The following is a 10,693-nucleotide window of genomic DNA, read 5'->3' as shown; positions in this document are numbered from 1 at the left end:
AGACGTATTGGGTTGAAATTATTTATAACTTCCTCTTTTCCAAATTCTCCCAAAACTATCATACCCTTAAGATCCCAAAAGAGGGTATAATAAGGAAACCAAGGTGAAAGGAGCCACACGCTGCGAGAAAGGTAATTGAAAATTATGTTTTGTGGCGTAAGCGGCGATGAGAACAGCTGGCCAGCTATGCTCTGTCCCACTCGCACTGCCTCTATTTCCATCTCTTTCTCATAGCGCAACTTGGCCAACTGATCATCATCGGTGGCCATTAAAAAATCTCACGATCATAGAAGATTCGCACAGCTGTTGCCAGATCGTAAATCGATCGGTAAATGGTTATAAAAACCGATCATCAAGATAAGTTAAAGTAGATCAAAGCGTAGCCTATGATGAACTATGAAATTGATAAGGTATTGGGTTCCAATTTGTATTACATAATGGTTGTCTGGAAAGAGATTACAGAGTGGGTTTAGTTTTCACATTCTTAGCAGCATGGGAAAATATATTTTAAGGAGATATGTTTAGGTATACATTTATATTTAAATTAAAATATTACTTCAAAATGTTTAAAACAAGTTGAGGATTATAGACAAAATGTACAACATTTCTATTGTAAAGTCCCCAAAAGTTTTATTATATTTTTGGAATCCATCGTTTTTTGTTGTTTTGTAATAAAGTTATTATTGGAAAATAGTAAGGAGTACGTAGTTTCAATATACTATAAGTAGTACTAGTTTCCTGTAAAATAGATTCAATGGCATAAGTCCAAAATTCTTAATTTGCCTAATATACCTATAATATGTTTTCTTTTAAAAAATATTTTCATAATTATTGATCAGGTTCTTTTAATACTATTCACATCTTTAATTACCATATCAAGGCCATTTACCACCCACATTTCCATAGGGCTGGTTGAAAGGTCTGCCCATTCAATCAGCACTGTTGCTCTCTTCTTCCTTCTGCGCATGCGCAACATGTCCGCTCTCTCGCCGCCACTCTCTCCCGCTCTCCGGCTCTCCTGCTCTCCGGTTAACCCATGTCTCACCTTGGCCAGCTAAGGGTTCTGCGGGTTAAGGCGACAGTCATTCAACCAGCGAACGACGAAGGGAACGCACACACTCGGTCTCTTCCAGAAAAACGCGAAGAAAGAAAAGCTACACTCGAACAAATCGAAGAATTGTGCATCAAAGAAAAAAAACCATTTATATAAATTTAAAAAAAATCTGTGCAACTATATTTTTTTGCTGTTGAAGAAAACAAAATCAGTGCTTCAAAGAAAAACCTACTGCAAAAGGTAAATTCAAGTGATTGAAACCTAAGTGATCTTAACTTAATAAACTCAGTCATGTATGACGAATGATATAACTTTTTGGATAGGCTGTGATTTTTTCGGTATTCACTCATCTAAAAAAATTTAAATGCCGAAATAAACTATTATGAGATCCTTAAAAATTCTCAAAAATAATTGACCATATCAAGTTGAGAGTCAATTAAATTATTAAGGTCCAGCCAAAGGCTGCCCGTGGTCCATTTAATTGCTTGTGAGGAGTGGTTGATTTCGTTTTTGATTTCATTTTTGCCGCTTGGCTGATTTCGCCAAATCGATATGTATATATATATATATATAAATACATATATATATTTATTTGTATCGCGGAAAAAGCGCGCCAAAATTGCCGAAAACTCACCCGGCAACTTTGCTGCTGCCCTTTTTTTTTGTTTTTTTGTTTGCCCTTTCAAAAAGTCAAGTTCTGGAATGCGAGAACCAGAAATAAGGCACCTCCCTAACCCGCTCTCCCTGCTCCTTCCTTGCAGCACCCACTACAGGACCACAGAGGAGTCGCCGCCAGACAAAGAAGATGCTCAAGTGGGCCGTCAACCAGCCGCGACCCTCGTACCTGGCCAAAGACGAGCTGATGGCCACCGGCGAGGTGGTGGGCTCCAGCTACAGCGAGTTCCACGCCCTGCGCGGCAAGCTCAAGAGGAAGTCGCTCTCGCTGGTCCTGGGCCAGGGCAAGGAGAACCAGCTGACCTCCACGCCACTCCCGGCCAGCTCCCTGATCCTCAACACCCGCACGCCCCCGCTGAAGGACCTCAGCAACATCCTGGCCACACCGCCATCGGGAGGAGTAGGAGGAGCCACTGGAGCAGTGCCCTCGGCAGCTGCAGCTCCCCTCAAGTTCGCCTGCACCCTGCCCACCTTCGAGGCGGAGTACTCCCCCAATGCCACCGTCATCCCGGGCTCCCTGATCGCCCTGCGCGGCGTGGGCATCCCGGACAGCTACTTCGAGAAGCCACGCTACCTGGAGCAGAAGGATCTGCCCCATCCCGCTCCCCCTGCCGCTGGACAGACCACACTCAGCTCCAGCCAGATGGGCGACGTCACCCTGGAGCGCATGATCGATGCCATCCTGGAGAGCAACCGCAAAGTGCTGCCCAATGCCAGGCAGCCGCATCTCCGCCAGCCCAGGCAGCATCTCCGCCAGCGGCACAGGCAGCAGGTGCTCCGGAGCAGCCACAGCCACGCCCAGGTCCCCTCGCCCACCTACCGCCCCGCCTTCGATCCGGCCAGCGATCTGTGCGAGTACTGGAAGTCGCCCTCGCGGAGGGACTCCCTGCCAGCCGATGGCTTCGAGGAGCGGGATGTGTGCTCCCCCGTGCCAGTTGCCAATCCCGTCCAGTCGCAGGGCAAGAGGCACTCCCTGCAGCTGCGCAGGCAGCGGGTGGTGCGCCGCAAGCGCAAGATCACCACCAAGATCTCCTCCAGCGTCAGGCAGTCGGCGCAGAAGCTGTTGGCTGCGGCCAGGTCCGGATCCGGAGCAGTTCCCGTCCAGAAGCTACGCCACATCAGCCCGGACAGTGGGCACAACTCCACCAGCGACTGCGAGCTGGAGGAGGAGCACTGCCCGCTAAACCGGGGACTGGGTGGTGAGGAACTGGAGGACGCCTGCCAGCTGGATGCCATGTGGCTGCAAGTGCAGGCCAGGGATGCCACCAAGCGACGTCTCAGCTTTTCCCTGGCGGAACATAGCTAATCCTCGCGTATATTCCTACTCTATTTTAATGCAACACACTTTTTTTTCATAGCCCTAAGAATGTTTTTTTGTCGGAATAAATCATTTTTTTAATGCAAAATTAACCTTGAGTTGAATCGGAGGAGTGGTGGAGGGCAGGAGGAAGGAGAAGGGAGGCAGGGGGCTGTCATAATTCGGAGGAAACCACAAGGAACCAGCAGTTTATGCAAAACACCTCTCGAAGCTCAGCGGTGCGTGGAGAGGAATGTTCCTGAGTGCCCAAGTGGTCTTCTTTCTCACAGCGACCGGGTTAATGAGCGTTTTAATGCTCTGATAGCGAGCTATATAGGGGATTCCAGAAGTCTCCTCGGTTCTACGTCTGAGTTGGAAACTTGGACTCTTATGAGGGCCCAAGGGGTTGAGCCACAATTGTCGCAATTATTATTTACGGTTCAAATGCCCACGAATTCGGTGGGTAAGCAGCCAAGATATTTGGGATCTAACTTGATAATGTTAATATCTACCTGGAAATAGTACAGGTAGTGGCTTTGAGGTGACATAAACCCTAAGCGAATCTTGTGTGAGGAAGTGGCCCAACTTTCCTTATTGAAACTGGGATTTGGAAAAGGTTTCTGTGGAAACAAGTTCATAAAAAGGCAATAAAATTTGGTAATGGCTTTATGAGGTTCCAAAAAATAAAGTACTTTGATCAAAAATATTATTTTAAAAAGCCTGTTCCATGAAATCAAAGTTCTTCTTTTTAAAATCATAATTAGATCTTAAACAAGATGTATTACAACTCTTTATTTGTTAATCCATATATAGATAGTTAAAAATCTTTGCCATAATGCTGATAAGTAGGGATCTAAGACTTATTTTATGTTTATTCATAACATCATAGTAGATTCATCTTATATAAGATGTATTAAATCTTTATTTGGGGTAACACTCGAAAGAATTATAATTTGATAACCCATATATAGTTAGGATTTAATATTATTCGGATTTTATAAAAGAATGATAAATTAAGTGGGGATCTATAAACTTATGTTAAATTAAACATGATTTTAGTGACTAGTGCATTCATTTATGAGGAAGTCATATAAGCAAGAAAAAATAAGCCGATGAGGTATTCTAGAAATGTTTTCCCATGGATCCATGGGTTATGGAAAATATAAACTTTGTTTCGAGATAACCTTTAAGTATTACAAAAAATCATGTAACCTAGCCTAATAAGCAAGTCTACCTTTAAGTATTACACAAAACCATGTAACCTATCCTAATAAGCAAGTCCCCAATTAGTTGACCGCCTGTAGAGTGGACTAAAAATCGAGAGCATTACGAAAACTAGTAGTTAAAACTCGTTAGAAAACAAGGATAAGCAGCAATCAAGTATGCAGAGGCATCCTGCAGGGACGAGGAGACAGAACCCAGGCCACTATTCCCACAGCTCCCCAAGGAGTCCCAACCTCATTAGCCGGAACTGGCCAGATGGATGTCAACCGATCGATGGGTCGCCGATGGGTTACTCTTGAGACGCGGCGTTAAATGAGCTGTCATAACATTTTGTCCAACCCCTGAGACGAAAGGAGTGGGTTAAGCCAAAAGCGTTAACACGTCTGGTAAGGAACCTTCACTTCCCATGGCAATGTTCACTAGAGCGTGAAAGTTTCATATGCAGATGATGGGTTGACCATCATCTCGTGCAGCCTACATTGTGCCCTGTGACAGGCAAAACAAAGTAAAATGCTTTATTATGTGATACCCCAGACGAACTTCCTTCGAGTTCCGATCGCCCGGAGGTCGAGCGGTCAAGCAGCCTGGCCAAAGGATATAGGCATGCATGTATAACCCGCCGAAATCAGGGCAGGTTCCTTGTCAAACCCTCGTCGTTCGCGCCCTGAACTTTCCAACTTTCCCAAAGGAAAATAGAAAAGAAAGGTTCACGCCGCTGTTGATGTCGCTGCTTTTTTATTACTCTCGCTTTTCTTCAGTTTTCCACCGCGCTGTTTTGGGCTGTTGCCCATTATTATTATTGTTATTATTATCTGGTTCTTGTTCTTGTTCTCCTTGTCCCTACGGCTAATGACCGCTCCCGAATTTTCATTTTTCCCGCTCTGAATTGCCCCTGTCCAGTTCTGGACTTGTCGTCTCATTAAACATGCGTTTCTTTAACTTCGTTTTGATTGAAAGTGAAACGGATACTTACGCATTCCGAAATCCGGAAGTGCCGTGTAGTTGGGAACCTCGGTGTCTTCGCTATCTTCTGGTTTCGGATGGTTGACGAGTAATGAGTAGAGTGTTAGTTGAGGCAAGGTTCCATAACTGATCGTAGATAGGGAAAATCTGAAAGGGTAACCAAAATAAATTAGATTTCTTATGTTTCTTTAGGTATTCTCAAAAGGTTTAAGCCAAGAAAATTAAAAGGTGCAGTATGGCATGTTAAAGTACTATTATATAAACTCTTATACTCTAAAAATTGTATTTTACCGGATCCCACTAAAAAATGTATTTCCATCCTTTTTTTTAAATCATAATTTAAAAATCACATTTTTTAAATGAAATATCTCTAGTTTTTCTTATACTTTTCTAACACTTTAATATCATTAGGTATATTTTAAATAGGTTATATTATCGGATCCCATTATTATAATGTGTCCTATTTTTCCAAAATTCCCATTGAAAAATCAGGAATCCAAATTTTTAATTGAAATGTCTCTAATTGTATCTTGTGGACACACTTGAATAGAGCGAAAGAGATGTTCCCGGGCGAAACAATGAAATCTGGCGATCTGCACTCAATTGAAAACCCATTTTGGGAAATTGAGAAAATTGTGAAAAATCGCCCATTAAAAGCGGGCACACTCCAAAACTCTAATTGCAATTTAAACGATTCTCGAGTGGCGAAAATGGAGAATGGAATGGAAACACCGGCGCCCAGGCACCCGCTTAATTTTGGACAGTGACAAAAGTCGTATCGGTGTGTTGGGATCGTGAAATAGAGGGGGATAGATAGATACCGAACCGATTGAATTGACAATATTTAACGCACCTTTCGACCCGCACTTTGTTGCCACTGCCATTGGCAATGCCCGCTTGAGAACCGCTGGCCACGCACGCGTGCCTCCTCCATTATCGCCTGGCGATCTGATCGATCGGCGCGAACAGTTGCAAAAACAGCCCGAAACCCCAGAGGACCTGGAGAACCCAGGGGCCCGGCGACCAGAGGGCGGGCTGAGCCGTGTAGCTGGAGAGTTTTCCCGGTTCCTGCATGTCCTGTCAGGAAGTCAATGTCACTCGCCAACGACGACGTGTGTGCAAATGTGTCAGCATGTGCAAAAACAGGAGACCAGGACAAAGGACATTTAGCGCTTAACAGTTATGTTGTCACTGGATCCTGCGGGCGCCCCTCACTTCGGAGGAAAAATGTTGCCAAAATTGGTCATCAGTGAGGTATTCTTTCATTTTCATGTAGCCTTCTATCTGCGGAATCCAAATATTTATTATATATGCATATACTAATGGTATATCTTAATCTAATCTTCAAAATACCATATATATTGTAATATTGTTCTGAAAATTACATGGAAATGAAATAAATTATTATTATTAGTATTAAAATATAAATATATAAATACAAATTTTATATTAATAAAGGAAACCATTTATATTTATAAAAAAAATCATGCAAAACGTACTAATTAACCCTAGCATTTCAGTACTAAGATAAAAACTTGATCTTCAAACCTTATATCAACAAATAGGAACCATTAACATTTATAAGAAAAATCCATGCTAAACGTACTGATTAAAACTAGCATTTAGATATATAGATGAAAACATTCAATAATCGTTAGAAAATATTTTCAAACTATAGTACTATTTAGTTCTAAAGGCACTTAAATAATATGTTATACCTTTCACCCAGTGTATTAGAAAAGTGGACAAGGTGGAGTACCACAAGAAGGTGCTAAATGTGCTAGAGAAATGGACAGTCGAGAGACTTCTATCGAGGTTCTAACAAGCCGTATCCCTCGCAACACCAAATTTCACCTGTTGGCCAGGGCAATGGCCTTCAGTTCCTTCGGGTCCTTGAAGTTCCTGCTGCTGCCCTTGACTTTTCGACTCATCCTTAATTTTTTCGGTCCAATTATGCCGCACATAACATGTTATTTGGGCTGCCAAACCGCACATCATCAGGCACACTGGGTCAAAGGCAGGTGTAAAGGTTACGGCAAGTGGCCAGATCCAAGGTCCTTGTCCTGCGGTCACAGCTGAAAATCCAGACCAAGTCTCGGGGAAAGTCCATTATAATATTGGAGCAAGTTCTCCCTATCTGTTAAAGACAATTTATATAAGTATTTTTTAAATGTAAAAACTTAAAACAAGTCAATAGTAATTTAAAAATGCATTTTAAAATCTATATTGTATAAATTTATACCTATATTATAGTTGGAAGAAATAACTGTGGGAATCCTGATCCACAAAAAATATGCATATTAGGAAATGAGGAAATATATGAGGAAATGTCAAAAGAAGATGCATTCAAAAAGAATAATTTCAATATAATCCGTCGCGGCCTTGGAAATAATCAATCAATTTTGTTTTATCCCAAGAACTGAACTCAGGAAAACCCAAAAGAGTGCGGCCCAGAAGAAGATTGCGGATATTTCCATAAATATTCAATACGGAAGCGCCTAACCTAGTCAGTTGCAGGCCCCTCGACATAATCAATCTTACGGCTTCTTAGATCTGGATTAGACTCCCCCCTGCTTTGCATATGCTCTGCATAATATCGCCATGCATCATCGTGCATAGCGACTGCTATAATTGCCAATATTCCTCAAGGAACCCAACACTTCTAGGATAAGAAGACAAAAAAATAGTGGAAACCCATCAAGATTCCGTCAGGAACAAGAGCAACAGCAACACATCAACCCTTTCCCTTCTTCTCAGGGGCAGGACGAACAAATGTTGCACATCATCTTCGGGCCGCATATCATTAATGCAAATCTATGGGACTGTCATGTCATTGAAAATATTATTATAACAATTGCCAGCAACCGGGAGCCGGGGATCTTGTGCGAAACTTTGGCCGATCTTTTTCGGCAATCTTTGTTGCGATCTTCCCTTTGCTACTTCATTAAGTGCGGCTCACTTGACAGCAGTCTCTCGGGATGTGACAAAATCATCTTAGGATCCTTGAACCCTTTTCCATAAGCCTACACCCCGTGAGATTCAGTTCGGATTGCTTGAAGTGCGCAAAAATTTAAATGGGACGAGATGAGACGCGGCATCGGATTAGAATTGAATCATTTGCAATTTTCCGCATTGCACTAATGAAAGGAAATTCCAGGGGAAATGCAAAAGTAGAATACCGAGGCGTCGATAAGGAAGAGGGTGATCATCGGAGGGTGACAAATGCCAAATGGTGGGATCCTTCCTCCTTTTTCTTTTCTTTTATTTTTTCGCGCGCGCTCTGTCGCCAACTGATTTGGCAAACAAATTTACAAACGCACTTCAGCAAAGGTCGGGTTTTCTTTGCGAGTCGGGTTCAGGGGGTGCATCCTGTACAGGTAGGTAGCGTGTGTTCCGCTACAGCGATCCTCGCTGCACTGCCCTGCCATGTGGCCATATGGACTTGGCTTGACAGGCGCGACTAAAAGTCGCCCGACTTGGACTATTTTGCATAGAACTCCAGTGGCAGCGGCAGCTGTGACTATGCAAAGAGTGCAAAAAGAAAGAAATATATTTAAAAAAAAACACGAAAGGACCAGAAAACTTAGCATATACCCCTGCAGATATTTCAACCCCGAGATCCTAAGTTCAAAATTCAAATATCATACATTTCAATTGTTTTAAACCATGTTTTAAATGGTAATTAAGTGTATATACCAAAATTCAACTAGCATTACTTGGATAGATATTTCAAGTTGCAGAAAAATACTGGAAAAATACCAAATATTACCATTCAATTGTAAAATACCATGTTTTAAAATATCAATTAAATTTTTAAAACAAAATTACACTATTATTACGTTGTTAAATATTTCAAGTTGCAGATATTTTAAGCCTGCGATCCTAAGTTGCAAATATTTTAACCTTGTGATCCTAACTTAAAAAAATAAGGGAACTCCACAAAACCTCACCCCCTCCCGAACCAAAGGGCAGATGGAAACCCATGACTACGCCTAACTAGCTTTGTGCTTGCCATTTGCCGTAATTGAAGTTGAGACCCCGGCGACACCCAAAAGTCTCTCCAAAAAATCAAATATCATATATCAACTTACTTATCAAAACAACGGATGGCAAACAACAACAGAGCGGAATGGAAATGAGAGGTACTGGGTACTGGGTGCTCTATAAGGAAGGAGGAGAAGGAAGGTCCAGGTAGAGTCACATTCGGTGCTATTACATGAGCTCACACCTTTTGCCGCGCCAAGGAGGCAGGATCCGGAGACGGAGTTGGAGATGGAGATGCCTACTTCCCGAAGGCAGCTGCCTTATGCAAATCATGTTTATGCAAATTCCCAGGACACACGATAGCTTCTTGCGTTTTTTGAATTTTTTATAAATTATTGAACTATTGGCAGTCTAAGCAAATATAAATTGAGCAATAAATTGATCGAGGGTCGCCGGTTGGGAATCGGAATTCGAATAGGGATCGAAACATCACAACAGAACATGTCCGCGGGGACATCGATACGCGTGAGTCCTTTTCCAAAACCCAGGGTACAACATGTGACATGACGCAGTCGGAAAAGCAAAAGCCAGATCCAATTACGATAGGCACTTCGGAGGCCAAGTGGAGATGGAAGCGGGCCAATTAGATGAGTTAGTCGCCCGTTTGATGGGCCCAAATTGAGGTGACCACGTGACCACGTGCAGCTGACAGGCGCAGCGCAAGTTTGCCCATCGCAAATGAAGATATTACGAAAGTGGATCGGAAGAAAGCGGAAGAGAAAGTCCTAAATTACAACCCAAGTATAACAAATACATAGTCAATATCTGAATAAGTTCTTAAGAATCTCTTTTCAAAAGAGTCGTAACCAATCTTAAGGAAAAAGGCATACAAAAGTAATTAGATCAATGATGTTAAGAGACCCAATTTGAAATAAACTAGGGGTTTATATGAAACTAGACTTTGAATATATAATTTAAATTGAATAACAAAATGAATTAATCATACTTTTACTTGGTATTTATTTTTATATTTTGTAAATACAAATCGTATTATAAAATAAATATGATATCATATTATAAATAAATCAAATTTTAAATTAATTTAATTTTAATTTCTTTGAAGGTAGTATAAAATGTGATTTGACTTTAAAAATAGATACATATAGAGGTTTCAAGAATTCAATTCAAGAATTAATGACATTCTTATGTTGAATTTTTGTAATCTTTATCATGTCACAAATGAAAATCACATTATACCAGAATTATGAAAGTGTGTTAAGGACTGATTCAGATCCTTTTTACAGATAGGAACTTTTGTACTACAAATGAGTGCATTGGGATTGTCATGAGGGACAGCTGGATGTGTGGACAAAAAACAAGTACACAATGGGGCCATCCATTTGGCTTACAGCGTCTTAGGGATCGTCGTCTTAAGCCAGATGCAAATGTTTGGGAGCGGGCACCCACACCGCCCGAACCGAGCAGCTGCATCAGAT

General features: G+C 41.8%; 1 protein-coding gene and 1 long non-coding RNA gene across 2 annotated transcripts; one reads left to right on the top strand and one right to left on the bottom strand.

Moving 5' to 3' along the window:
* Positions 1-879: 879 nt before the first annotated feature.
* On the bottom strand, positions 880-6,216 carry LOC136117349 (uncharacterized). The gene is made up of 3 exons (XR_010654897.2): positions 6,067-6,216; positions 5,224-5,360; positions 880-1,154 (listed from the first exon to the last, which is right to left on the bottom strand). It is a non-coding gene; the product is annotated as an uncharacterized lncRNA (long non-coding RNA).
* Positions 1,097-3,137, top strand: LOC108019035 (uncharacterized). The gene is made up of 2 exons (XM_017086649.4): positions 1,097-1,294; positions 1,816-3,137. Exon 2 carries the CDS (start codon positions 1,860-1,862, stop codon positions 3,033-3,035), a length of 1,176 nt encoding a protein of 391 aa, XP_016942138.3. The 5' UTR covers positions 1,097-1,294; positions 1,816-1,859; the 3' UTR covers positions 3,036-3,137.
* Positions 6,217-10,693: the final 4,477 nt, after the last annotated feature.

This window comes from Drosophila suzukii, chromosome X, assembly GCF_043229965.1.
Source record: "Drosophila suzukii chromosome X, CBGP_Dsuzu_IsoJpt1.0, whole genome shotgun sequence".
In the NCBI taxonomy this organism is placed as follows: domain Eukaryota; kingdom Metazoa; phylum Arthropoda; class Insecta; order Diptera; family Drosophilidae; genus Drosophila; species Drosophila suzukii.
The sequence above is the reverse complement of the archived record's forward strand: the minus strand, read 5'-3'. Positions and strand labels throughout refer to the sequence as shown.

Bases quoted from the DNA above. Each gene is read 5' to 3' on its own strand.
- LOC108019035 (XM_017086649.4), top strand. From the start codon at position 1,860: ATGCTCAAGTGGGCCGTCAACCAGCCGCGACCCTCGTACCTGGCCAAA.